Source organism: Sordaria macrospora, chromosome 2 (genome assembly GCF_033870435.1).
Source record: "Sordaria macrospora chromosome 2, complete sequence".
Taxonomy (NCBI): domain Eukaryota; kingdom Fungi; phylum Ascomycota; class Sordariomycetes; order Sordariales; family Sordariaceae; genus Sordaria; species Sordaria macrospora.
The window spans coordinates 3453117-3479070 of record NC_089372.1 but is presented as its reverse complement, the minus strand read 5'-3'; the positions used below and the strand labels follow the sequence as shown (position 1 = coordinate 3479070).

The window sequence follows — 25954 nt, the reverse complement described above, 5'->3', positions numbered from 1 at the left end:
ATAATCATGCAAGTATGGAGGGGAAATGTAAATAAAGTGCCCATGGAATTTTGAACGCCTGCCAAACGTGCAAAAGAATTGCAAAAAGCTCAGTCGCCCAGTGAGACTTGGGGGACCAAACCACCATGCTCCAGCTGCAGACCTACGAAAACTGTACCACGGGATACCACGTACCCGGCAATGTTTTCATGGCACAGAACCGCTCGACCATTTGGCCAATTGGAACCGCGCTGGGAGTAGGACCTGGGGCGGGAGCTTATATGGTGCGTAAAGGGGGTAAGAGCTGAGGATGGGATGAAAAGGCGGACGGACTTGTACATACTATTTCCCTTTTCCCACATACACACTGTCACACACTGCCTCATAACTTTCTCCCATCCGCCTTCTTTCCCCATCCCTCTCCCATTCCTTCTTATTCTTCATGTCTTTCTATCTGCCTTCTCTGTCCTGTCCTAAAACACCCCATGCTCACCCTCCGTCTTCTTGAACCCCGGCGCCTCTTTCCAATACTCCTCATCCCTCAACTGATGCCTCCCCGTCCACTCGTGAATCCTCTCAAAGCTCCTACACTGATGTTCCACATCCCACAACAGCTTCGTCCCCTGTGCCCTCTCCTTCCTATCCATCTTCAGATACTCCTCCGTATACCTTTCCTCGCCCGTCTGCTGGTCCGTGTAAGTATAGTTCTTATTCCACCAGTACGTCATGGTCACATCCCCGTTGCACATGATGGCCTGTCTGAGAAAATCCAAGCAGTGCGCCCGGTGGTCGTGGAATTCTGCGTCCGACGTGTTGCGGAAATAGGTCTCTCGCCAGAAGGAACGCCGCAGGATGTCTAGGCAGTGCAGCTGGTGGAACATGGAGACGCCGTAGATGTAGGAGCCGGGCGCGTAGAAAATTTCGGATGAGGGGTAGCCGATCTTGCGGGAGATGGAGAGGGGGAGGCGGAGGACGCCGTCGCTTGCTATACGGTGGAGGCAAAGGTGAATGTTAGCAGGGCAGACAAAGAGGTGGTAGGTAAACAAAGTGAGCTTGGGGTGCAGGGTGTGGGAGGACAAAAGAAGGGGAAAGAGTCAGTCAAAGGCGGAAGGAGAAGGGGAGAAGAGACGGGAGACATACGCCCGAGGATGGACTCCCATGCTTTGTCAACGGCCGGTGAAGGGTCTTGCTGGAAGATGCGGTCGGGGTGGAAGCGCCTGTTTTCGTACTCTATCACTCCATCTTCTAGGAGAGGTGCTGTAGAAGTTTCGGGGCTCTGTTAGTTCGCGTGACTCCAATCAAGTCAATGCATGCTATGGGTTAGTTGAGTTTGTTTGTGGGCTTACAATAAGGAGGTTTCGGTGCTCGGTAGAATGGGGAGGCATGTATCCTCCATAGCGCTTGGAGATACAGGCATAAGAGCCCGATGCTCAGAGCTGTGTTGATGACGACGAGAATCCTCGCGGCCCTAGGCCACTCATCATCACGCAGTACTCTCCAAACTCTTTTTAGCTTTGGTTCTACAAGACAGTAGTGGTGTGCTTCGTGAGTGTCGGGTGTAGATCTGGAGTGTAAAAGGGAGTCTGAAGAAGAGGTCTCAATGTCTGGGACCTTTTCGTATTGCATCGTGATCTAATTCTTGAAAATGAATGACACGGCGAATGGGCAAGAAGAAAAAGAAGCACTGTGGAAAAGCCTTTGAGGCGCTGTGCTGAGCAAAAGGGTATTCGGTCCTTCAGTTCTTTTAACATTTTGACGCGGGAAAGCTCTTGGTTTTGGTGCTTCGGATATTGGCCCAAAGTGGAAATACTCCATCTTCATCGTCGGTGTGGTTGAAAAAACTCCGTGGTGTATCGGAATGTACAAACAGTACGAGTGTCGCACCTGGCGCTTTCTGGTCACCCCGCCAAACTTGTACAACGGCTGAAGCCGACACAACATCATCTGATATCCCGCGCAAAATCCCGACAACGTGCATCGGTCCTTCCAGATTGTACTCAAATCTTTTAAGGCACACCGCTCACCAGTGGAATATGGTAAATATGCTGCCTGTAATTTTCCTGCTGTTCCCTCTTGGGGACAAGGAGCGTCGTAAGCATCATGAAGCCATCACCATCGAATCTTGACCAATCGCATTTCACGCTCCAATTGTGTCGGTGTTTTCTCTTTGGAACAGCTGCGTGAGGCGAAGACGGACTTGTCCCTAAAAGGCAAAAACCCGTTGAAGGGGTGTTGTTTGTCAACTCGGCATCCCCGTTAACAACGACTTGACCGCATATTCTGTTCTCTGATCTGGTGGTCAACATCGAGTTAAGGTGGATGCAAATCTCCATTTAGTCATAATTTGCTTACTTTAAAGATCTCGTCGTCCTGGGCGGTTATGTCCTTGTTCTCTCGAAGCGGTCAAGACCAGGAGCAACATCCAGTCATCATCAGTACAGGCGGGCCGACTGGAAGATCTGAGTGTTTACTCTAGGATGGCGTCAACCTCCCATCTTAGCCAAGTCCGCCATCATCGTGGAGGTAAGCGTCGTTGCATCTCGGGGTCAACCACTTTCGGTCGTCACAGATTGCAGTGCAGTGTTCAGCATCCATGGTTCTGGATGGATGGAGTCTCGAGTAGGTTAATGGGTAGGATATAAAGACTCGACCTTACTCCCGTTACCTTCACCAAAAACCTCAATCATCCGCATCAGAACCAACAAAGCAGAATCACAACATCAAAACCCACCAACTCAACCATCACTCACCACATCAACAACTACCTACCACCATAAACAGTCGTCATCCAAATTCCAAAATGCACCCCATCACCATCCTCGCCCTCCTCACGGCCTTCGCCGCCGCTTCCCCCGTCCTAACCTCCCCTCGCAACACCGATTCTGCACCCGCGCCAACCATCAACAAGCGCGTCGACATTTACTGGGGATGGTTTGCGAGAGACGCCGAGGAGATCAACAAGGAGGAAGGCGCTGGCGCTGGCGAGACACGTGACTCTGATGCTATTGTTGCCGAGGGCGTCGAGGGTGAGCAGAAGTGAGCAGAAGTGAGGAATCTGCTTTTTTAAGCTGGTGAGTATGGAAGAGAACGGTGTTCCCGAGAAGCAATCCCTGATGCTGATATTTGGGATGTGACAGGAAGCGATTGGGAATGAATTTCGTTTGGTGTGATGCTGGAGAGCCGATATACTGGAGAAACTGTCTGTTTGAGAACCATGCGGGAAATGGGGATTGTTATGGATAAAGTGTCGAGACACTCTGGATTTGGCAGTTGAAGCTAGTCAGCTGTGTGGCCAACTGGAAGAGAATATGTAGGTGGAGGAAAGGAAGAGACTACTACCTCTCCCTAGGTATATAACTCTAGGTGCGACTCGGAAACCCTGTTTGGATCCTTGGTAGTATTATTCAACATAATACACATGGGCTTATTTTATTCTTGATGTTCATATTCGGATTGTGTGTAACATATCTTTCCACACCTTGTGCTTGTGATCCTTGCAATGGCTTCCTTCTTACCTCTAATATCAGTATTCCCATCATCCTGGTATGCACATCGCTGAGTGAACCCAATACCCGTGCGACCAGTTGACAGTCCCAAGGATGCGATCCTGACGAATCACTTGACGACTTCGAGGATGGCCATTGATGCGGCGGTTGAATTGATGAAGAGAGATATGGAGAGGGCGGTGGAGGGCATACAGAAGACGGGAAGGTGGACGATCTGAGGACCTGTGCGGTTGGTTCGTTAGGATAAAGATTGCGACGAGGTTCTTACACAATTCATATACTCCGGCGCACATCCTACCTCCTCGATATTAAGGTACGCAGCTATCCATGAGCTTATCTGGGCATATACGCTAAATTGTTTGTCCAAATCCAAACATCATTACACTCTTAGTCCATCTTTGCATTGATATCCTTCCATCCAACCTGTCCGAACGCACCGGCACATAATATCACTTCTCCGGAACAAACATCGACCCCATCCATCCGTAGGCTCTGTTCAACCTTCTGCCAATACGCCTCGCCATCGTGAAGGTGAGCTTCCCCTTAGGATGCGGCTCGTGGAACTGAATGGCCCTCTCCACATCCAAGTTGGTCGGACGGAACTGCCAGACGGATCCATACAGCTTCTCAGCCATGAATCCGGTAGTGGTCATGGCATGCAGGAAGTCGTTCCAAGGGACCTCGCCAGGGCTGGAGGTAATGTTGGGATTGTAAAACAGCGTACGGAAAACCTTGATGGATCTAGCATCGACGGCAAAAGTAGGCTGTTTATCATCGCTTGTGTCGGGGGCGGGGGTTTTCCCTGTAGTGGTGGGGTCCGCCGGGGCGATCGTTGTTCCACGGGTCTTAACCTTGATTTTTTGAGAAGGGACAGGCTCGGGTTTGGGAGCTGTGAGGCCAAAGAAGAATGAAGAGAGAGGGATGATCAGGTCATCCACATTCGCGACGGCTGCTTTCGCTCCTTTCTCATTTGTAGCTGGCGTGGAAGGCTCAGCCCACTCTGGTGTGCGTTGAAGGCTACGCGACTGAGTGAGGAGTTTTCTGACGAACGTGTTTTCAAGGTTGTTGGCGTCCTTGTACATGATTTGGTCGACAGCCTTCCAAAATTCGTCGAGGTTGTCTTCTGCACTCCTCAGAGCCTGCACATTCTCCTTGGTGCGGCGCTTGTCAACAGGGTAGAAAAATCTCTTGGATGCAGGCTTACCCAGCTGGACAAGCGAGTAAAACCTACCCTGCTTCTCACTAGCAGCCTGGAGAATAGCTGCCCAAGGCTTGCTATTTTCAGCAAACGCAGCCTTGATACCATCCTCATAGTCGATATTCAGAGTCTCAAAGCTGCGGGCCCATGGTTGGTAGCAGTCAAGCTGTCTCATGCACTGGGTGATGATAGACAGCTGTCCGATTAAGCCAGCAACGTAAGACGAAATCATCCGGCTAGCTTCCGTTTCTGTTTCCAGCAACCGCTCCAACTCGTCCACAACAATGGGCTGCGAAGCTAGGAACAGATCCATGCCGTCCTCCCACAGCGTCCGTAAGAGCCAGACCAGCCGCTTCTCTACAGGTGTCATCTTATGATTAGGGTTGAAGGCGACTGCGACCTTGTTCAGATCCCTTGATGACCCCTGGGTTCTGGATGAGAGATATCTCATGGGAGGCGATGACATGGCTGTGTGTTTCAGTTCGCCAAGGACACCCTTGGTGGCCTGGTAAAGGTAGAAACGAAATTTGAGCAATGCCTTCAGGTACTCCTTGGGCAGATCATCCTTGACTGATATGACCTTTGCATATTTTTCCTGGAGACCTTGCAACTCTTTTGCTTGCCGATGAAGCTCGTTGTATACCTCAACCTCTATGTACGCCGTGGTGACAAGACTGGACAAGATACGTGACCACAGAATCTCGTCGTTGACGGGATAGGATTTGCCCCAGCGGTCTTTAAGGGTCTCCAGGCGATGTTCCTGCAACTCGAGGGCTTTGTCGACGAAATAGTTGGGATCCTCACGCAGGGACCACAAGTGATCCTCGCAGGCTGCGGCTTACGCACCCAGAAGTGACTCGATGCGGCCAAATTCAAGTTTGGCGGGCACTCGATAAGGGGCTTCGGCAGCCAAGACGGCAAGCGAGTCGAACCCGGTGGTCTCACTCTCTTCTTTCATGTGTGGCTCGGGCCGAACTGGATATTTACTGCCTAAAAGCTGGTCTTCGGGGATCTCGTGAAGGATCTCTGTGCAGCATTTGACCAAGAAGGAAAGGAGGCGATCCTGAACGTCCAACACGAGCAGTCCCTCACCGGGCAGGAACTGCCTTTGACTCATGGCCAACTCGAAGTTGCTGGGGTGCTCGTCCCAAGACAAAAGCTTGCCATAATCATCAGGGTGCTTCTCATCGACGCCGTTGAGAATCATGGTGTACTCGTTCAAGAATATGGGGACCACGGCCTTGGTGACGAAGGCGAACTTTGTGTTGGTGGCATCGATGCCGGCAAAGGTGCAAGGATGATGGCGTCCCCGTGAGTTCAGCAGGAGTGGCAGTAAGCGAGGGCGGGAAAGATCCTCCTGGTTGATGTACGGCCATATGAACCAGTCCCTGTACTTGGTGCCCATCATGCGCTGTTGCTCAGACTCTTTGAGGAAGGCCTCGAAGTCGGGACGATGGTTGGGGGCCATGTTGGGCCATGCCTTGAGCAGGATCTGGAGACGCTGTGCCTTCTTCTTCTTGGCCCAGCGCTTTTGGATGGTGTCTTCATGTCGTTCAAGGATATCGTGCAACTTGGCGTAGGAAGCAAATATGCTGTCACGTCTGTTTTTGGCGGTGCGACGCACAGAATCCGGGGACTCGGCTTTGGGGATAGGAAGGCCACCTGGGCCACCCCCGCCTAGGGCCTTGAAGATGCTCGCGGGGTCATTGAAGTCGATGTCGTCAAAGTTGATACCGGAACCCCCAAAACGTTCGGCATCGGCACTCCAAGGGTCAAACTGATGAGTGGGACGGAGATCCATGATTTCACGCCTTCTGAGGGATGGTGTGTAAGTGGTAAAGGGTCTCACTCAGTCCAGTTGTGGTCGGAATCAGAAGCGGTTTCCAGGTTGGTCGTGTCAAAGCAGCGTCGCCACCAGGAAAGCGGGGCTCTGACAGCTGTGAGCGCCGAAGCTGTCTCCACTATAATGCCTTTTGACAGGTGTCCGGCATCTGCACTGGTGCACAAGCGACGTCCTCTGCAATGCGTGTATGTCGGACTTGCCGTTTGCACATTGTTTTCACTTGCTCAACATTGCCTGTTTTCTGGATAGGAGGCAGCGGCCCAACACGCTATGACCGAGGTTTCAAATGGCATTTCCTGAGTGCGAATCTGATTGATATGGCCTTATGTTGGCGATTGCTCAACCGCTACCACTTCCATGTTCTTTTTTGGACCCTCGTTAGGTAGCTTCCGCGAACACCGAGCCACCATCAACCTCCCCCTTTCTTGTTCTTCTTCTTCCAATCCCCTTCCCATCCCATCACAGACAATAATCAACATCCTATCAACCTTGATAGCCTCAGGTCCTCCGTGCCCGTTTCCCGCATACTCTTCTCCTTGTTGACCCTCTCCACCATCCACAGCCCGTGCTTCACCACCACCATCATCACCCCTCCTCCTCTTCGCAACTCTCTCCTCCTCCGCTTCACGACCGTCCCCGCCATTGTTAGCCTCATCCCTTTTCCGCTTACCACCCCCATCACCCTTTGCAGCAGCGTTTCCCCTCCCAATAACCCCTCCCTTTGCCGTTGTCCTCCGCCTTCTCCCCCTTCTGTCAGAGCCAACAACAACTTCCACATCCTCCACCCAGAATTTCCAGATGTCGTCCACCAGCCTGTATTGCTTCAGCTTGTCCTTCGTCTTGATTGCCGGTGCCTTTTTGACCACCTCGTCGTGCGTGGTGAGCGTTTGGGTGATTACGCTGTCGAAGGCTGTTAGGAGGCGAGTGATGAGTTTGTGTGTCAGGGGGCTTAGGGATTGAGGCGGTTGCGGTTGCGGTTGCGGTTTTGGGTCATTTGGTGCCGCGGGCGTGGTGGTTGATGACTGTGAGGAGGGGGTAGTGGTGCTGATGTTGGTTTTTGTGATGGTGGTTGATGGAGGAGAGGTGGATGTGGGAGTGGTTGCATCGGTAGTCAGGTCGATTGGGTCGGTTGCTTCGCTACCGGCGGGCTCACTGGTTAGGTCGACAGCGTGGTCCGAGGCGGCGCCAGGGATGAAGGGGAAGCGGCCGGCGATGATGAGCTCGTCGATTGCTTCGATTAGCGCCCTACCTAGGCTGCCGTCACGGTAAAGCGTGAGATAGTCCTTGGGGTACTGGGTTCTGGAGGCATGTTAAGCTGTTGTTGGTTTCAGTGTGTGGACTATCTGGGAATTCCTGCCCTTGTTTCCCTGCCCAACAAGCGAAACACGGACACTTGCATCTTCACGATTTTGGCCCTGCTGACGGGGTTTATATAGGTGAGTTTTCACAACGTTGTGGTACGGACGTTTGGGGAAATCATGGATAGATCGGTTGGGTAACGTGGATATATATGAGGACCATGATCCCTTGGATCACCGACTATTGACCCATTGCCATTGTCGAACCGCCCGCCCTGTGACACCGCTGCTAAGGTTTCGCAGGCCGCTCTCCAGGTTCCGCCCAACGGACCTTGATCTTTGTGTGGTCAGACCGGCACCGCGTTTGGAGGATCGGTGTCATTGCCAGCAGCAAATCGATTGATAAGTAAGGCAAGTAACTGGACGATAAGTTCTGTTTTTGGGCTGAGGCCGTATCTTGACTTCCGTTGCCGGATGTAAAGTGAATGAATCCAACTTTTTCTACCTTTCATCTCTTGAGAATCTTCTCGTTCCCGCAAAATCTCTTCACTTACCTTACTCAGCCACAGCAGTCTCCAACGGTTCTCCCAATCCAAGATCAACACCGTTAGAAGCAAACTGCGCAGGATCGTCGGACTCTCGTCGAGTGATGCGGATCCAGAAGTCTTCCATCAAGTACAGACCCTAATAGCACTCGAACGTTAGTTGGGCGTGATGAACCCTTTAAGCGAGCGACCAGCTCAGGAGACAGGCAGTCAGGTAGGTTGCGAGGAACCACTAGCAGAAGAAAAAGTCGAGAAAAGTAAGGTAGGTACTCACAGGTTGACAAGCCACAGCCGCAGGCTTATAAGCATCGACAATGCTCATATCGAACCTCTTGAACAGCTATTACACGAAATTGTCTGGTCAGTACCCATACGATGTCCGGTGCCCACACCGTTCAAATATCAAGGGACAGTATCCAGAGTCAAGTCAGCGGCTTACCTCGATAAAAATCTTATTAAACTCCATCAACGCAATATGTTTTCCCAAGCACTGCCACTTGCCATGATTAAACACCAAATCGACCGTACCATTCATCCTCGCCAAGTTTTGGGCGCCACACTCTAGCCAGCGTTCCGGCCTCCAAACATGCGCGTCCTCGCCGAAAATGTCGTTGCGCTTGCACATGGAAAGAATCGTGTACCCGACCTCGGTCCCGCCCGGGACGAAAAAGCCCGAAATTGTATCGCCCTCGGGCGGAACCACTCTCGGAAAATACTGGGCGGCGGGCGGGGCCATGCGTAGGGATTCCTTGATGACGGCTTGGAGGTAGGGCATGCGGCGGCCTTCGCTGTCTTTGACGATGATGGTGCTGGTGCTGTCATTGGAAGGGTTCATGTTGGAGATGGTACCGTCGGCAAGGCAGCGGTCGATTTCGGCTTGCAGACGGCGGTAGGCGACGTGGTTGGAGAGTAGATGGAGGATGGCGGTGCGGATGAGCGTGGCCGAGGTGTCGCTGCCGGCCACCATTTGCAGGACGGCCTCACCGACGGCTTGGTTGGGCGAGATGCCGTGGCGCATGAAGGAGGCGAGCATGTCGCGTTTGGGATCCTTGTCGTGGCCGTCGGGGGTGAAGCGTTCCTCGATGATTCTTTTGGCGACACTGTTTTTTTGGGGAGGTAGGGAGTTAGTTACCTGGTGGATCGGAGCTTGGATTTGATATGATGGTGGGAAAAAGAAAGAAAGAAAGAAAGAAAGAGAGACATAGAGAGCAAAGAGAAGGTTACCGCAACTCACCCGATAATTGGCCCCAATCCAACTGGTTTGTCTTCCGGGAAAAACACCCATCTAAGGGGCCGTCGGTAGAGCCATTTGGTTACCTCGGGAAACATACTGAAAAAGGGTGCTCTTGGGATGGACCCTTCAATCGACTCAACGTATAACTTGAGATCCGCGTCCTTTTCAAGGCAGCCGAATGTTTTCCCAAAGGCCAATGCACTGATCACATCAACCGTAAAGTACTGCGCCCTGCTTGCGAGGTCCATTGGCCGGAATTCCGCTGCAGTGGAAAGGTACTTGTCCTCAATAAGCTTGATGAAGGCAACTACTCGGTCGTCTACGCCTGCTTCTATCGAGTCATTTTCCTTGCCGAAGTACTGAAGTTGCGTAGTAGTTTGATGGTTAGTATCAATATTGTACTAGACATTCCTGAAATCTTGCTTTTGGGTGGCATCCTAGGTATGCTCTGTGGTTCGTTCGTTTTGGGTGAAAGGGGAAAGTGAAAAATAAAAACCTACGCCTGGCGCCATTTTCTTTCGCATCAGAGTATGAAAGTCGTCATCGGCAAGATTGAATAGGGTATCTCTATCAGGATCAAAGCGTGCGACTGAGTACCAAACGGCGGACCTGGTATACTTGGATCGTGCACCCATGATCTGACGCGTGGCATCCGGGTCATCTGTCAAGACAAGGTTGGGCGCAATGCGTACCAATCGACCTAATTCGTACGAAGAGTTGGTCAGTATGTTGAAGCAGCGTAGACAAATGGATATGTTCAACTTACCATACTTGTCATGATATTCCTTCGCGGCCTGAGGTTGCCGGGATTTGAAAGCGTCCCAGGCGAAGCCCAGCCGGGTGAACCCAGCGTGCCAAGGGCCAGGAATGTGTGAGAGACGAAACCGTATACGAAGAGAGTATACGATATATGCTGTGACAAGAACCACCAAGGCACCGGTAACTGCTTCATTGCTGATGGGCAGCCCTTGGAGAGCCGTTAGGATTGCCATGGCGAACCCCGATAGGAAAGTGATGTCGTTCCTTTTTCGGAAAATAGAAAGAAGAAAAAACCATGTACACGGGGATGATTGCTTTTATATCATACTCGGCACCAAGGTCTACAAAGTGTTCCACTTCGATGGGCCGTGGAATGTAAACGATCTTGATGTAGCGCCGGTCTGCATGACTTCAGAACGACATTAGCACCAGGAGAGGTTGCACTTACCTAACAGCAGCGATCCTAATGGTTCCTTGAGCTAGAAGGATGAGCCTAACAGAAACTTCTTTGCCATATCCAGGTGCACACATGGGAAGATATCGTGAGGGCGGAATTGTACCAGACTGTAAAACATTTAGATTGGTCGTGATTTGTTCTGAAGAACATGTTATGTGGAGGTTAGGGTGCTCTTATAAGGTGACATTCTCTTCAATACACCGTACTGGATGCACCCTAAAAGCCATACAGATGCATTAGCATGGGAGGACGACATGTTCATGTAACATCCGGCAAGGACGGGGAAACGGGTGTATGGACCATGATGAAGAGCGGGAGAGCCAAAGCTGGAGACTATACCTAGATAGTATAGTTGCCCGCCTTGTGTATCATGTTTGCGAAACCCCGTAGAATACGCACCCGGGTAGTGATGGGCAATGCAATTTCGTGATGTGTGTGAATGGGGTCGAAGTGTGCCGCAGCGTCAATTGCGATGATATTTGGTGATAATCTCGAGGCCCTGAAGACGTCTCATGGTACGTCGAGATGAGAACTTAAAGACTGTCTGCGGTAATGAATATCGAAGGCGGGGCTTGAAATCCAGGACGAGGGAGAGTTTTCAGAATGAGGCACGTCGTCGCCATTCATGGCCTCCATGGCCAGGGGGTAGATGTCCCAGAGGCTTGGCATTCATTCCTTGCTCACTAGGGGTCCTTTCAAGCCCTCAACTCCCAAAATAGTTCGCCGAGTGACTCTCTGTCAATGCCCTTGACTTGGGTATTCCACATCCTCGTCAACAATCCCATGCCTCATAGAAAAGGATTCAGAAAGAAAAAGCAGCTTCTTGTGCTCGCTCCAGAAAAAGGTGCGGTCCGCCAGATACAGTAGTATGTCCAGGGTAAGCGAGAGTGATGAAAAAAAGCTCGACATTCATTCCGGGCCATTGAGGCGCGCACGTGGCGCAAAACCCCCCAAACCAACATTTGCCGAAGGCGTGCTTTGAGGGCTGAAGAGAGAGAGTTCCATGTCGGCAGTATAAATTTCTTTGACCTCCCAGTGAATCATCCAGAAAAGATGCAGTGACAGATGGTTGTACAATCACCTACATCTGCTGTTCAAACAGATATCGCGGAGAAAAACTCGACAGGGACCGCTAAGTCTACGCGCCGTTGGTACAGCACAGCACAGTGCAGCCCCGAAACCATTCACTGCAAACACCACCAAGAAAGGGATCACCACTTCCGGGCGGGGGACGTTACTTGGGTTGTATTGAACGACAAAACGAAGAGGGGGGACGCTTATGCGGCAAAGATGTCACATCAACGTCCAGAATCTCGTGCGAGAGCGCTGGTATCGCGAAGCTGGAAGGTTTTCCGAGTCAACTGGCACTTGGGCTTTACTGCCTTTGGAGGGCCGCCAGTCCACTTCCGCATAGTGAGTACTAAAGCGAGTGTCATGTGAACTTCACACACTTGTGTGTGGTGCAGGACCAACCGTTGAAACATCGGGTGCTAAGCATGGGGGGAAGTAACAGTTCAATGACAAATTCGTGCAAAAGACAAAATGGATCGATGAGCAGGTCTTCCAAGAGCTCTTCAGCGTCTCGCAGGCCCTCTGCGGACCAGCCAGCACCAAGATGCTGTACTGTATCAACTTAATACAAGACGGATTCCTTGCTGCTGTGTTCAGCTTCCTGCTGTGGAGGTAGGTCGCACCATCACGCGCTCACCATTTATGTAGATTGTCGTGAACGGCAGACTGACCCAGCATGATTAGTTTACCGGGTGCTATAGGCATGTACGCCCTCGCTGTCGGTGTCTCGAAAATCGACGAAACTTTGCCAAGACCGGTGTATGCGTTGCTGTCGGGCCTTAACGCCGGAACGGTCGGTGTCATTGCGCTTGCTGCCGTTGAGCTGTCCGAGAAGGCGATCACGGATCGACTGACAAGAATCTTGGTCTTTCTCGGTGCTACCGCTGGCATGCTGTACAATGCGCTCTGGTATTTCCCAGTCCTGATGCTAGCATCTGGCATTGCGACACTCGTTCATGACTTGAGATGGATGCATCAGCCAGTTTCGGCGATCCTGGGTTTTGGTGCAAGTCTGAAGGGGAAGCTCATCAGCGCCTGGCCTTTTGGAAAATGGCCGGGCTCAACTTCCAATGCGGGTGACAACGATACCGCCGCGCATCAAGGGCGAAGGAACAGTGCAGATGACGAAGAGAGCATCGAAATGTCCAGTGTGACAAAAACAACAGCGACAACATCAAGCAGCTCCGGAGCCCGGTCAAGACCAGGACAAGGGACGCCGCGGTCCAATCTTCCGGTGACCGAGCAAGAAGCCTCCGCGTCCTCCACCGCCGAAAGCGAGCCACGAACCATCCCAAGCGAATTTCGACTCGACTTTTCCTGGAAGATCGGTACTGCAATCATCGCCTGCTTCTTCGCCACCTTCATAGCCGTTATGGTCACTCGCGGCGTATTCCCAAATCCGCCTGGGCTTCCCCTCTTGTACCACTTATTCGCCAACATGTATCTTGCCGGAACAATCATCTTTGGTGGTGGCCCTGTCGTCATTCCTTTGTTGCGAGAATACGTTGTTGCCGAAGGCTGGGTAAATCCTCGTGACTTCCTCATCGGACTTGCTCTGATCCAGGCCTTCCCAGGGCCAAACTTCAACTTTGCCGTATTCCTGGGGGCCTTGACGGCCATTGGAAGCGGCAATAACCCGGTAGCAGGTGCTATCATTGCTTGGGTGGGTATCTTTAGCCCGGGTCTGATCTTGGTACATGGTACAATGGGGATATGGAGTGCGATAAGAGGCAAAAGATGGGTGAAGGCTGTGATCAGGGGGTTGAACGCTGCCGCAGTCGGGCTGATCTATACCGCCGTCTACCGCATTTGGAATGTCGGCTACATCGACGAAGGCTTCCAGTTTGGAAAGAGCTTGGGCGATGACCCGTGGTGGGTAGTGGTAACGGCGACGAGCTACGTCGGTGGACGCTGGTTCAATCTCAAGGCGCCTGTGGCAATCATGCTTGGTGCAGTCATGGGGATGATCAGGTATGGTGTTGTATCTGCATGAGCGACACTCTCTTACATTGCTGTCTATACCATGTTGACAGTGGCCCATTCCCCACCATCGTACCAATCGCTTGGGACATTGGTGATGTTGCCAATTCTCTCCATACAACCCGGGAAATCAGGCGAAGAAGACCAGCTGAGGACGAGTCCAACGTAGTTATAGTTCAGCCACGGAGTACGTCCGATACAGAGAAAGATAGCTTGCCCATGTACATCTTCTTCCCACTCTTGTCCTCTTGCCCGACGGATGCACGGAACATTGGATGATACCGAAGAACCAACCTGGGACATCAGTTGTCCGTCCGCACGAAAATGCAGCTTCTTGCTTGTCGTATTCTTTTGTGGATTGCGATAGTAGACCCATTGCTCATTTTTGTGCCGCGAGGTTTCCACGAAACATTGCTTCACGCGGCCGCGTATGGTGAGTTTCCCTCCAGCCACCGTGCCGTACGGATTTTGGCCGTCCACATTGACATGTGCAGTGACCAGTTCGGAAAGGAGCTCAGGTTTTTGAAGAGGGTTCCAGGTAACACCTCGATCTATCGAAGCCCAGGACCAAGAGGGAACAACCCGACCGGATTCGTCTGGGTAAGTCAGTGCCTTATGCGTGGCTCCTGGCATGACTTGCCAGAGCAGGTCGAGTAGAAGGCTTTCTTGCCACATTCCAGCCAAGTACTTCGTCCGTTGAGCCTGCGGCGTCTTGCTAGCTGCGCCTGCAATGGCAGGTAGCTTGTCAGAAGCGAATGTTAGTTGACGTTGGGTGTAGGCTTTCACGGTCATGCGCCATTTCTCTGCGTCCGGTGGTTCTTCGCCAAGTGTGCCAGTACGAAGTAATGGGTAAGGTGGCAGTTGATCCTCGCTGCGGCGATGTGTTTTGCACTCAAATATGATTGCTCCAGGGGCAAAATGAATCGTGCGCTGAGCCAGGAATGTCTCCTGGAAGCACCAACCTCGGGAGTACAGCGGGCCAACACGCTTTAGGGTTGCCCAGGCACCTGTGTATGGTGGCTCGAGCAGGCCTTGCTCGAGAGGGGCGGCGAGTAAATGGCGTTGTCGAGCTATGATAGGCAAACTCTGACCGTCTTCAATCTGGAGGTTGAACTGTTTTGGCAGCCACTCTGGCTCACGAGGGCCTAGGAAAGGTGTCTGAGGATTCGGAGACGAAGCACCACAAACCACCACAAAGGCTTGGCTATAAACCATTCCCATCCGCGAAGCTTCAATCTCCCAGTCCATCTTGTTGTCTTGAATGATGCATAAGGAGTCTATCCATATGTGTTGGAGTCCCAACTCGCGAGAAACCCGGATTCCGTCACAGAAGGTTGGAGGGAGGTCGGATATCTCCACCTTTTCCAGTAAGGCCTGAAGGTTTCCCTGAAGAAGTTTGAATGGGGCACCACCACCCCAACAATGGCTCAAAGCAGCCCATCTGATATTCTCTGTTGCAGGAATCCCCATACGAATGCGGAGGTCATCGTTGTCTTTTCCAATATAGAGAAGTCGGGTTGGGACAAAACTGGTGTCCCGAGGTTGGCTTTGACAATCCTGATGCTCGATACAGCACTGTGCCACGCACTCTCGGATGAACTCGAAGCAGGCATCGGAGGCGACCGTTTCCGCTCTGTGGCCAGTAGGGTCCATTGTTGGGATGTTGCCGAAAGTAGGGCTAGAAACCAAAGCGGCGGTCGGGTCGGGATACAACTCTAGATCGACGCGAGGAAAAAGAGTGTGGCGGTCATAGGTAAACCCCCAACAGTTGACAACGAGAGGCTTGCCCTCGCAAACCATGAGGCCTACAGAGATAGGCATCTTGTTCAGTGTCTCAGTAATCCAACTCATGTACTCGTCGATGAAGAAGGCGTCAAAGATATCGCACAGGAGCCTACAGTAGCGGCAATGGCGCTTGGGCAGGCCAATTGTCGGATCTGGCTCGCGGGCGTCAAGTAAATCGCGAGTGGAAATATTCTCCAGAGTAAGCATCGTGATAGTCTTCTGGGCACCAGCGCTCGAGGTAGCAGCCATAGCGACTTGTCGAGTGTTTTCGTGGTGATATGGTTGCAAATTGTTGCATACCAAACAGAGGCCCCGCGAGGATGCCGTCAACTGTCTCTTCACGGAGCGGCCAACGTATGTTGCTACCTGGGCAGCCGTGCCAGCGCCCTTGAGCAGAGATGATGTAGCATCGCGGAGAGATGCCCAGGAGTTCTGCATGCTGAGAAGCGTTATTTCTCTTCAGCTGGTTGCCCTAGTGGAAAGTGTCGCTATTACCAGGTGGTATCTGTCGTCCAAAATGTTGGGAGTCTCTAAGAGCGGAGAGGAGAAGAGGGCCACCTTCGGATGGAACAAGTCGGGGTCATTGTCAGCTCTTATATGCGGATTTAAGCCACATCGTGACTGTAGTTGGCATTGCGTAGGAGACTTTTACCGAGCTCCAGGGCTGAACTTGTTCTCAACCAATGCTGTTGTACTGTAGCATCTCAGCTCCTCGAGGGCACGACGCCGGCGCGCTGGCTTGTCTCTTGTCATCGCACGCGTAGATTCGGCACAATAATAATCAGCATGTCAAATTGATCGACGGAATATGCCTAATTTTCCATTTAACTACCCTGTCAGCTTTGATAGAGTTAGTTGCAGAGACAAAGGGTGATGAGGTTCTTCTGGGTCGCGAGTCGGAAAAGTCAAGTTTGGAAATGGAAGAAGTTGCTCTGCGGTCGAAATTCAAGCTCGGTGTCTGCAGCGCTGCATGTACAGCTCCACATACTTGTAACAGGAGGGGTAAATTACATAGTACGTGCTGCTGAAAGTTACGGTGATGGCGGGGTGCGCTAGGTACGGGTCGGTAACGCTAAGATTTCGGGCCGCTATTCTTGGCTTCTCAAGACAGGCCCAGGTCCCTGAGCATCCCCACTGGCAGTGCTTTAGTGATACTGTACGGATATTACATGTGCGTATGTTACAAACCCTTACACCCTTTCCTGCCACGAGTGGTCTAATATGTATGTAAATAACGAAGGAGACAAACAGGGCAGCTTCATGTACCTAATGTTACAGTCACGTTAAACGCAGCGAAGTCCCCTGAGAATCGAGATGCAGACCGGTGACGACTTGGTGCAACAACTTTCTTGTCACATCGAAATCCCGTCCCGTTTTAGACATTGACCCGGAAGTTCGAGATTCGATTTCGATCCGTTCATGTCCTCTACATATCTCACCTTTTCTTACCTCCACCCATTGTCGATCATCCCGCCATCCAACTCCAAAATTCCATTTCCCGATCCCATAATGCCGCCCTTAGCTCGGCGGTGGGGAGCGTCACTGTTGATTGCCTGTGTCACATGCTTCATCCTCTTTACTTCGCACCGTAACTTCGAACTGGCTAAGCTCAGATTCTTATCGTCCTCGAGTTCCTCCACTGCTGTCAACATCGACCATGAAGCAGGACTGGAGCCGACCCTCGTCTCTATACGAGATAGACTGCAGAACCCTCCCCAGTATCCCGTTACCAAGATGAGACAGCTGCCAACAGGAACGCCCTTGAGACTACCCACCGTACAGACCACATTTGCCCCCGAGTCTGACAAGGATCGAAACGTACGCGTTGAGAGACAAGCTGCCGTCAAAGATGCCTTCCTTCGCTGCTGGAACTCGTACCGCACCAAGGCATGGATGAGTGACGAGCTAGAACCAGTTAACGGTGGCCGGAAGGATACATTTGGAGGATGGGGGGCAACCTTGGTCGACAGCCTCGACACCCTATGGATCATGGGCCTGAAGGATCAGTTTCACGAAGCCGTTGCTGCCGCTGCCAACATCAGCTTCGAGTCCACCTCCCGATCCGAAATCAACGTCTTCGAGACCAATATCCGGTACCTCGGCGGCTTCCTCGCAGCATACGACCTTAGCCGAGACAAGAGGTTGCTGGAAAAGGCCAAGGAAGTGGGCGATGTCCTATACCTGGCCTTTGACACTCCCAACAGAATGCCCCAGACGAGGTGGAACTTCCATGACGCCGCCCGTGGAGAACGTCAGGTTGCTCATGATGCTGTCCTCCTTGCCGAGATTGGGTCCTTCTCTCTCGAGTTCATTCGTCTCTCCATGTTGACGGGCGATCCCAAGTGGTTTGATGCTGTGCAGAATATCATGGAGGCTCTCCAGAAACAACAGCAAAAGACACGTCTTCCCGGCATGTGGCCTGTCGTAGTCGATGCAAGACGGCAGGACTTTGGCAGGCACAACCAATACACGCTAGGTGCGATGGCCGACTCCCTCTACGAATACCTACCCAAAACTCACGCCCTTGTCGGCGGCTTGCTTCCCATGTACGCCGACATGTACAAGGCATCCATGGATACCGCCATTCGCTACAACCTGTTCCGTCCTATGATACCTGATCAGAAAGACATCCTGATGACAGGCATGGTTCTTGTCGGGTCAGAAAATGGAAAGAGAGTGACACGGTTGCGCCCAGAGGGCCAACATCTAGCTTGTTTTACTGGCGGCATGCTTGCCCTTGGAGGTAAACTCGTCCAGAATGGCACTCATGTGCATAAGGGGGAGAAGCTCATGGACGGGTGCGTTTGGGTGTACAAATCCATGCCCTTGGGCATAATGCCTGAAGTCTTCCACGTGCTACCCTGTGACTCGATTGACCACTGTCCATGGGACGAAGAAAAGTGGAAACTGGCCGTCGTTGAAGCGGCTGGTTGGGGACTGTCCGACAACAAAGAGGGGGATTTGCATAACGCGGACAGAATCATTAACCACAAAAGGTTACCTAAAGGCTTCCTGTCGATCCCAGACACCCGCTATATCCTTCGCCCTGAAGCTATCGAGAGCGTCTTTCTCCTTTACCGCATCACGGGTCGCCGCGACCTTCCGGACTCAGCCTGGGCCATGTTCCAGGCCATTGATTCCAACACGAGGACCGAATTGGCTAACTCAGCCCTGCTCGACGTTACCGTCAAGCAGGGGAAAGCGCCCATGAGCCATTCCATGGAGAGCTTCTGGCTTGGAGAGACGCTCAAGTACTTCTACCTCATGTTCAGCGAGCCGGATCTTGTCAACCTCGATGAATACGTCTTCAACACAGAAGCGCATCCATTCAAACGCCTCGTTCCTCGATAGTCTCCATCACATCCCCGACAGTGTCGCGCCTCGAGAAAGGACGATGATGCGTCAGGGAAGTGGGATCTGTATACCTACAAAGAGAGCTGGACGATGCACTACCACTTTCAACTCAACTAATATATAATACAACTAATTGAACTGTTATTCCGCGTTTGAGCGTTCGTGAAGAGGGTCTGTTCCTGAGACTTGCATTGCATGGATTATAACTTTGCACTTTGAAATAATTCTGATGGAAAAGAACTGGCATATAACGCGAGAATTACGCGGACACTCGGACGTCCTTCTCTCCACTTGCACGACAGACAGTAGTGGTCGCTAGTCACCTTATCCATTCTCGCACCTTCCTTCTCAACCGCAATCTCCTCCGTTTGGTATTTAACCACGTCGTGCATCAACATTTCCCACGCTCTACTTCTCATCAACCATCTCCTCCTTTCGACCTTTGGTCAAGTCACCTTGAACATCAGAGCGCCCTTTCGCAACAACCCCTCCTATTTTTGATCTTTGGTCGAGTAAGCTCGCGCATCACAAGGCAGGCAAACCACGATCACCATTTCTACCGCCTTTCTTTTCAACCAACGATCTCTTCTTTCATCTCTGGCAAGTCACGCATCACCAGTTTTCACGCGCTTCTTATTTCAACAACGATCTCCGTTGGACAACAATCACCATGTCTCATATTCTCCTTCTCGATAATAGTCTCCTTTCCTTAATCGTTGCTCAAGTCACCGAACACGCTGATCGCCTCTCTCTTCGACAAACCTGCCACGTGTTTGAGGCTCTCGTCTCTCACCACCTCTTTCGCCAAGTGACGGTCTCCCCCATCGGCAATGATCTTGCCAGATACCTGCGCGTCGCTTATAGTCCTAGGCTAAGCAAACACATCCAGCAGCTGATCTTTCTGGAGCTGGACTGTCCCATCGCGGAAGGCCACAGGAACCAGTGGCCTTTCCCGCCTACCTCCGCACCCTGGGAAAGCCAGGTTCTTTGCGAAAAGAACGGTCTGTTTTGGCACTCATATTCGCCCTTGGAAGTTCCAAGTGGAAGCAGCGATGAACAACTGTACAAGGTACATGACGGACTTTTGCCTGTGTTTCTGGAGGCCATTGCGCGGATGCCCAAGCTCCGCACATTCGTCTCCATCCCCTGCGATTATGATACCTACTGGGTTCGCTGTGGAATAGATCTCGCGCTTGCCCGATCCAGAGATTTCCGAAGCCATCGTTGGCCGTACGCCTATCGGCCGCAGCTCAACACGGAGGAAAATGCCCCAGCAAGCAACATCTTCATGAAAGGGGCCGAACTTTACGTCCTTCCAGCTCTAGCTCAAAAGAACGTGGTCAGCAACAGGTGGCTCCAGCTCTATTGGCAGAGCAGTACTTACTTCATGTTCAAGGCTCCCCCATTTCCCCTTCAACTGACGCACTTGCCATGCCTATCCGAAAATCTTGGCGTCTTTGAATTTAACATGGGCACAATCGACAACCCCGTGGCGGAGCCGGAGCGCCGTCAACGCCATCTCGAGTTGCAACACAAACTGTTTTCTTGTCTCGCAAACGCCCAAAACCTCCGCACCCTACGACTCTCAGCATTCCAAAGATCCCCAATCTCATGGCCCTACGCTAAGAAGGCCCGTGACAATTACTTCTTCGATCTCCTGGCTGGACAAGCGACTGATCCTAGCCGCGGTGAGCTTTACCTACCCAAGCTCGTCTGTCTGCGCCTTGAGACCGTGAACTTCAGTCAGGCGGCTTTGATAAAATTCGTCGCGCGTCACGCCAAGACTCTGCGCCGCATTCACTTAGATGACTGTCGCCTGGAGTTCAACACCGTTAAGCGTCTAGCCAGACTGCCTCTGCATCTCGACAAGTTCGAAGTGACCTCGGTCACGGGAATGATCCGCAACATTGGGAGGATGGGAGATCAGCAACACCATTTTTTCGGAGGCCATTGGACCAGAATTTTCGAGTACATCGCCCCGGCAAGCCTCCTTGGGTTGATCAACAACCATACCTCACCAGCAATCGCGTGGGAAAACCTCGAACCCACCCGCTTTGGCCGCATGCCCTACCAGGCACACTTCAACTTCCTGGCCACAACTGAGGATGTCAGGGGATCTTACCGAGTCATGGATGCCAAGGGGATCGTTGTGTATGGTGGCAACGAATTCGAGCAACGCTGGGAAACGCTTGTTGAAGAAGGAAAGGGAATCGACTTCCGACAGCCCAGCCATCCGGAGATGGCGAATTGCTTGGGCGACGAACACGGAGATGGAACGTACTACCCTGATGATGGTGCGGTCCGCTATGCGACTGGTGAAGCACCTGGACTCGTCACTGCTGATTCGGTACTTCTCGAGAAGCTGAAGCGGCGTGCTTTGGAGCTCTCACTGTCACCCAGGGATATGGAAGAGGTGCAGGCGCTTATGGATAGCTGCAAGCGCGAGGAGGGGGGACGAGGTAATGAGGACTCGTCCTGAAGGGGACCACACTTCCACCACTGTCGAAGCAATGTCAGAACAAAGATCCATAAGCAGACTCGCAGCACCTGCTGGAAGACCTGAGCTATATGAGATGGAAAAGGATACACAAAGAGCTACTTGCATCGGAGGACAAACAGAAGGGACACAACAGGGCAAACATGCATTCAATAGCTAGGAATAATCGCACAGGTACGTAGCTCAAAGATCTTATCTCATGAAACTTCCATTCCAAGTGATTCTCTGTGACTACTTACAGCAGCATCCGAAGTTGCCTAGTGCTGAGCTGCTGATGGACATTGATATCCGCAGCAAAGCGGTTTCGGAGGCAGTCAACATGTCGTGCTCAGTGCGGGCCTTCAAAGAGCCACCTATGTGACTCTCATCCCCATCAAAAAGACAGATCTAACACGACAATGGGCAAGAGCATCACCGTCCTGCGTTAGTGGCCATCCGAGCCGTCCAAGGTGTGGAAAGAATCGACCGCTGTTGGTTAGCAAGATGTCGAAGTCGCATCAACGGCCAAAGCTCGGAAACTTCATGGCGGCTTGAATTTCATCCCGTTTGGCCAATCGGTAACAACGGTCAGCCGGGAAAGGCATCATCCACGAGGGGAACCGGTATGATGATGGTAGATCGGGTCGATGGCGCAATGCTCGCCAAGGCACATATCTAACCCTAACCCTTTACCACTTACACAACCCCCTTTTCCCGTTGCAGGGGGTCTAGGAAACGGGATGGACAAAGAAATGGCATCTGATTGAAGTCTAGAAGCTGCATTTCCTTCCTCCTTTTAGTAAAGCTTCATGGCGACAAGGCAATCACGGTCCTGGAATGTTTGTGAGGGGAGATTTGCGGGGTTGAAGCTTCACGTCATCACCATTGTAAGCACGCAATCGACTTTCGGGATATCGCAATGGTCTTGGGGACGCCGCACCAGAACCGGCCACTCGGTTGGGTTAGCTTAGTGACCGGCTAATGATCACGCAATCGACACCAATCAGCAACACAACCACTATTATAAAGATGATGGTCTTCGAGATGGTTGCCAGAATTCATTTGATGTGTTGAATCATCAATCAATCAGTTTCATATATCTTCATTATACCCCCCTCATCTTTCCTCAAGAGTAGTGCATTGCATCTGCAGCCTTCATCAGTCACTCACATATTCACAACACTTCAAAGACATCTCATCCCTCCTGTCTTTGATAACTCGCCACTCCCTCACTCACTCACTCTTCACTTTTACACATACACACATACCCTCACACAAAATGGCTCCCGGAGCTCTCGTCGAGGAGGCCCAGCCTGCCGTCGTCTTCAAGCACAAGAACGCCTACATCAACAACGAGGCCCCCCGCGACATCTTCCCCGACGGCATCCGCACCTCGGGCCAGCACGCTCCCCTCTACGACGTTCTGAAGCCCTACTCCGAGTTCCCCAAGGAGATTTCGGGCCCGACCGTCTGGAAGCGCGAGGACTTCGTCAACAACCCCGAGCGCTGGGTTCACCCTTTCACCGATGAAGAGGTCCAGGAACTCTCCGACACGGCGGACGCCTTCATCGCCTCGGGCACTCCCCTGACTGGCATCTCGCAGGAGAACTTCCCGCTGCCCAGGCTCGGCAAGGTCCTCCAGAACCTCCGCGACGACCTGCTCAACGGCAAGGGCTTCATTTTGTTTAAGCGCTTCCCCGCCGACGTTTGGGGCGCCGAGAAGAACGCCGTCGCCTACATGGGCCTGGGCACCTACCTGGGCTACTTCATCTCTCAGAACGGGCGCGGCCACGTGCTCGGCCACGTCAAGGACGTCGGCGACGACCCGACCCAGATCCACACCGTCCGTATCTACCGCACCGCGGCGCGCCAGTTCTTCCACGCCGACGACGGCGACATCGTCGGTCTCCTCTGTGTGCACCGCGCGCAGGAGGGCGGCGAGTCTGATATCGTCTCTGTCCACAACGTATGGAACACCCTTCAGAAGGAACACCCCGACGTCGCCGAGCTCCTGACCAAGCCCATCTGGTACTTTGACCGCAAGGGCGAGGTCTCCGAGGGCCAGGAGGAGTGGATCCGTCAGCCGATTGTGTATATTGAGAACGGCAGCAAGGGCAGACTGTACTGCAAGTGGGATCCCTACTACGTCAAGTCCCTCACCCGCTTCTCGGACAAGGGCCTGATTCCTGCGCTCAGCGAGGAGCAGTTGAGGGCTATGCAGATTCTTGAGGAGACGTGCCAGAGGCTGGCGCTGCACATGGTTCTTGAGGTTGGCGATATCCAATTCTTGAGCAACGCGCACTTGTTGCATGCTCGTACTGCTTATAAGGGTGAGTTTTTGTTGTCTTTGTTCTTTCACATGGATGAGATTGGTACTAACTTGTTACCTTGTGACAGACTTCGCCCCTCCTGCTCCCCGCCGTCACCTCCTCCGTCTCTGGCTCTCTACCCCCGAGAGCGAGGGCGGCTGGGCTCTTCCCATGCCCGACAGCGACGAGAAGAAGCGTGGTGGTATCCAGGTGAACAACACTCCTCCCAAGGCTCCTCTCGATGCCGAGTAAAGAAAAGCACTGGCTTCTTTCTTTCTCTCTCTTCTTTTTCTTTTTCTCTACTTCTTCCTCACATGTAACAATTGGTTTCCACACTACTTTTCTTTTCTTTTCTTTTCTTTTCTCTTCATTAACTTGTACACATGAAACGGCGGTGACTGGCTGGTTGGAAAGACAAAAGAACAGGCCGGGGCATGACATACCTGCAAAGTAGTAGGGAGCCCTTTCGGAGATCGACATATGAGACAGAGGGAATCCTGGGAAACAGGACATGATATAGCATAAATGGCATTGACTTACGAACGCTTCACTTCTTCGCACGGTGGTTTCTTGTATGTTTCATTGTCAGCTTCACACTTTGACTGGACTGTCTGCCAACATTAGCTTCAGAGGAAGACTGAGGTGGTGAGTACATACATATACAAAGTCCATTTCCCCCTTGCTTTTCCCGCTCACTGCAGACATGTACACTGACCATAACCAACAGAATTCGAGTGTCTCATCTTGCCTCATCCGGATCACTGACTAACTCAGTACCGCCTGCACGCCGTCCATGTACGTACAGATACCATGACTACGGCCTCATGAAATGTCACTTCTCAATCAACTAGGATTTCCATCCATCTCCCTACTTTCTTCCGATCTTCGTCAAACTCAAATACACCATTCTGACATTTCTTCTACACCCATATATTTTCTCACTCCCATCCCGTCCCTACCTACAACTACGTGACCGACTTTCTTCCTATATCTCGCGAGTTCATGCGCAGACAGTTAATGCGCAGGGTTTAGTTGTTCTTTTTGGCACTTGATTGCAACTCCACAGGCCCGTAGTAGTTACTTTGTTCTCGGAGCCGGTTTCGCAATCACCCCAGAATTTATTCGGATCGATCTTGACCTCTTCGCAGGTTTCCTCAGTGGTGCGCACAAACACCACCCTCTGACACGTTAGACACAGCGTGTGAGAAATGTAATTTGTGCACATCCTGGATACCGTAGCTGGCAATAATATGGAAGAGGGCAGACCGTCTGTGGTGGTATAGTGGTATGGTGGTGATAGTAGGGTTGGGTCGAAAGTTATTAGACTAGAGTATTGGTGCTATGACGTGTTGTTATTGTTTTGCTTGAGTCATACCTTGGTTCTCTCAAGAGCTTTTTGTAAGTGGGTTGATGCTGTGAGGATTTGTCAACGAAGATTGATTGAGACCCCATGGTCCATACTTCTATACGATGACGCATAAGAGTGTTCTCAGAATCACCACCCTATCTTCCCATTTTAACAATTTTCCATTCCAGACAACAGCTCTAGATGGCTTAATTTCGTTCCATGTATCCTCCTATAAGTCCCAAATGCAATCTCAACCTCCAGGACCCATGCTTGATCAAGCTGAGGTCTCCCACATTCCATTTCTAGGAAGGCGTATCAAATCTTTGCTCGCATGAAAGACAAAACAGTATAAACTCAGTGTCCACCTCGTTGGCAGAGGTTCCGCAATCGCCCCAGGACTTGTTGATATCATTCTTGACTAGCTCGCATGGTTCCTCTTTAGCGTAGACGAAGACTATCTTCTCGCATGTCCTACACACCCGGTGCCAGATGTGGTCTGTGCACATTTTGATGCTACTGAAGCTATTTGGAGGCAGGTCGGCTGTGAGCGGTCCCGGCAGTAAGAAGGTTAAAAACTGCTGGAGCCAATATTATGGTTCAAATTTGCCTTGAATTCTCAAGAGATTTATGTGTACTCGGATGCACTGTGGATCTGACAAAGAGGTCTACATCACAATGTGACCCGCCATACTCGGTGACCAATTAATCTTCGCTGGGAATCACCGATTCATTCGCATCTTCCCACGAGTTATCATCTGACTTCATCCTAGCAGCATCAACGGACAGGACACCAGGAATGAATCCCGTTCTCG

General features: G+C 51.8%; 9 protein-coding genes across 9 annotated transcripts; 5 read left to right on the top strand and 4 right to left on the bottom strand.

Annotated features, from left to right (window-relative positions):
* SMAC4_02730 (uncharacterized protein) lies at nucleotides 1-1605 on the bottom strand (the record flags this gene model as incomplete). Its single annotated transcript, XM_003352247.2, has 3 exons — nucleotides 1-964; nucleotides 1120-1236; nucleotides 1326-1605. The coding sequence occupies 3 exons, from the start codon at nucleotides 1603-1605 to the stop codon at nucleotides 453-455; spliced, it is 909 nt and encodes a 302-aa protein (XP_003352295.1). The 3' UTR covers nucleotides 1-452.
* A 1174-nt stretch (nucleotides 1606-2779) lies between these two features.
* Nucleotides 2780-3019, top strand: SMAC4_02731 (uncharacterized protein; the record flags this gene model as incomplete). The annotated part of the gene is made up of 1 exon (XM_003352248.1): nucleotides 2780-3019. One exon carries the CDS (start codon nucleotides 2780-2782, stop codon nucleotides 3017-3019), a length of 240 nt encoding a protein of 79 aa, XP_003352296.1.
* Nucleotides 3020-3826: 807 nt separating this feature from the next.
* SMAC4_02732 (uncharacterized protein) lies at nucleotides 3827-6514 on the bottom strand. The gene is made up of 2 exons (XM_003352249.2): nucleotides 5530-6514; nucleotides 3827-5457 (listed from the first exon to the last, which is right to left on the bottom strand). The coding sequence occupies exons 1-2, from the start codon at nucleotides 6482-6484 to the stop codon at nucleotides 3935-3937; spliced, it is 2478 nt and encodes an 825-aa protein (XP_003352297.1). The 5' UTR covers nucleotides 6485-6514; the 3' UTR covers nucleotides 3827-3934.
* Nucleotides 6515-8021: 1507 nt separating this feature from the next.
* On the bottom strand, nucleotides 8022-10634 carry SMAC4_12595 (uncharacterized protein). Its single transcript, XM_003352250.2, has 6 exons — nucleotides 10370-10634; nucleotides 10104-10303; nucleotides 9604-9962; nucleotides 8809-9469; nucleotides 8644-8709; nucleotides 8022-8508 (listed from the first exon to the last, which is right to left on the bottom strand). Exons 1-6 carry the CDS (start codon nucleotides 10593-10595, stop codon nucleotides 8380-8382), a joined length of 1641 nt encoding a protein of 546 aa, XP_003352298.1. The 5' UTR covers nucleotides 10596-10634; the 3' UTR covers nucleotides 8022-8379.
* A 1119-nt stretch (nucleotides 10635-11753) lies between these two features.
* Nucleotides 11754-13883, top strand: SMAC4_02733 (uncharacterized protein; the record flags this gene model as incomplete). The annotated part of the gene is made up of 3 exons (XM_066089834.1): nucleotides 11754-12232; nucleotides 12333-12502; nucleotides 12575-13883. Exons 1-3 carry the CDS (start codon nucleotides 11885-11887, stop codon nucleotides 13881-13883), a joined length of 1827 nt encoding a protein of 608 aa, XP_065946152.1. The 5' UTR covers nucleotides 11754-11884.
* A 23-nt stretch (nucleotides 13884-13906) lies between these two features.
* Nucleotides 13907-16093, bottom strand: SMAC4_02734 (uncharacterized protein; the record flags this gene model as incomplete). The annotated part of the gene is made up of 1 exon (XM_003352252.2): nucleotides 13907-16093. The coding sequence occupies one exon, from the start codon at nucleotides 16091-16093 to the stop codon at nucleotides 13907-13909; it is 2187 nt and encodes a 728-aa protein (XP_003352300.2).
* An 878-nt stretch (nucleotides 16094-16971) lies between these two features.
* On the top strand, nucleotides 16972-19160 carry SMAC4_02735 (uncharacterized protein). The gene has a single exon (XM_003352253.2). It carries the CDS (start codon nucleotides 17075-17077, stop codon nucleotides 19004-19006), a length of 1932 nt encoding a protein of 643 aa, XP_003352301.2. The 5' UTR covers nucleotides 16972-17074; the 3' UTR covers nucleotides 19007-19160.
* Nucleotides 19161-19679: 519 nt separating this feature from the next.
* On the top strand, nucleotides 19680-21488 carry SMAC4_02736 (uncharacterized protein; the record flags this gene model as incomplete). Its single annotated transcript, XM_003352254.1, has 1 exon — nucleotides 19680-21488. One exon carries the CDS (start codon nucleotides 19680-19682, stop codon nucleotides 21486-21488), a length of 1809 nt encoding a protein of 602 aa, XP_003352302.1.
* A 1076-nt stretch (nucleotides 21489-22564) lies between these two features.
* SMAC4_02737 (uncharacterized protein) lies at nucleotides 22565-24346 on the top strand. The gene is made up of 2 exons (XM_003352255.2): nucleotides 22565-23815; nucleotides 23883-24346. Exons 1-2 carry the CDS (start codon nucleotides 22765-22767, stop codon nucleotides 24044-24046), a joined length of 1215 nt encoding a protein of 404 aa, XP_003352303.1. The 5' UTR covers nucleotides 22565-22764; the 3' UTR covers nucleotides 24047-24346.
* The last annotated feature ends 1608 nt before the right edge of the window (nucleotides 24347-25954 follow it).

Bases quoted from the DNA above. Each gene is read 5' to 3' on its own strand.
- SMAC4_02732 (XM_003352249.2), bottom strand. From the start codon at position 6,484: ATGGATCTCCGTCCCACTCATCAGTTTGACCCTTGGAGTGCCGATGCC. The intron at 5,458-5,529 runs GTGCGTAAGCCG...TCGTCGACAAAG, and splicing joins CCGCATCGAGTCACTTCTGG to CCCTCGAGTTGCAGGAACAT.
- SMAC4_02737 (XM_003352255.2), top strand. From the start codon at position 22,765: ATGGCTCCCGGAGCTCTCGTCGAGGAGGCCCAGCCTGCCGTCGTCTTC. The intron at 23,816-23,882 runs GTGAGTTTTTGT...ACCTTGTGACAG, and splicing joins TGCTCGTACTGCTTATAAGG to ACTTCGCCCCTCCTGCTCCC.
- SMAC4_12595 (XM_003352250.2), bottom strand. From the start codon at position 10,595: ATGGCAATCCTAACGGCTCTCCAAGGGCTGCCCATCAGCAATGAAGCA. The intron at 9,963-10,103 runs GTAGGTTTTTAT...ACGCAACTTCAG, and splicing joins GAAAGAAAATGGCGCCAGGC to TACTTCGGCAAGGAAAATGA. The intron at 8,509-8,643 runs GTGAGTACCTAC...GAGTGCTATTAG, and splicing joins CGGCTGTGGCTTGTCAACCT to GGTCTGTACTTGATGGAAGA.
- SMAC4_02735 (XM_003352253.2), top strand. From the start codon at position 17,075: ATGTCCTCTACATATCTCACCTTTTCTTACCTCCACCCATTGTCGATC.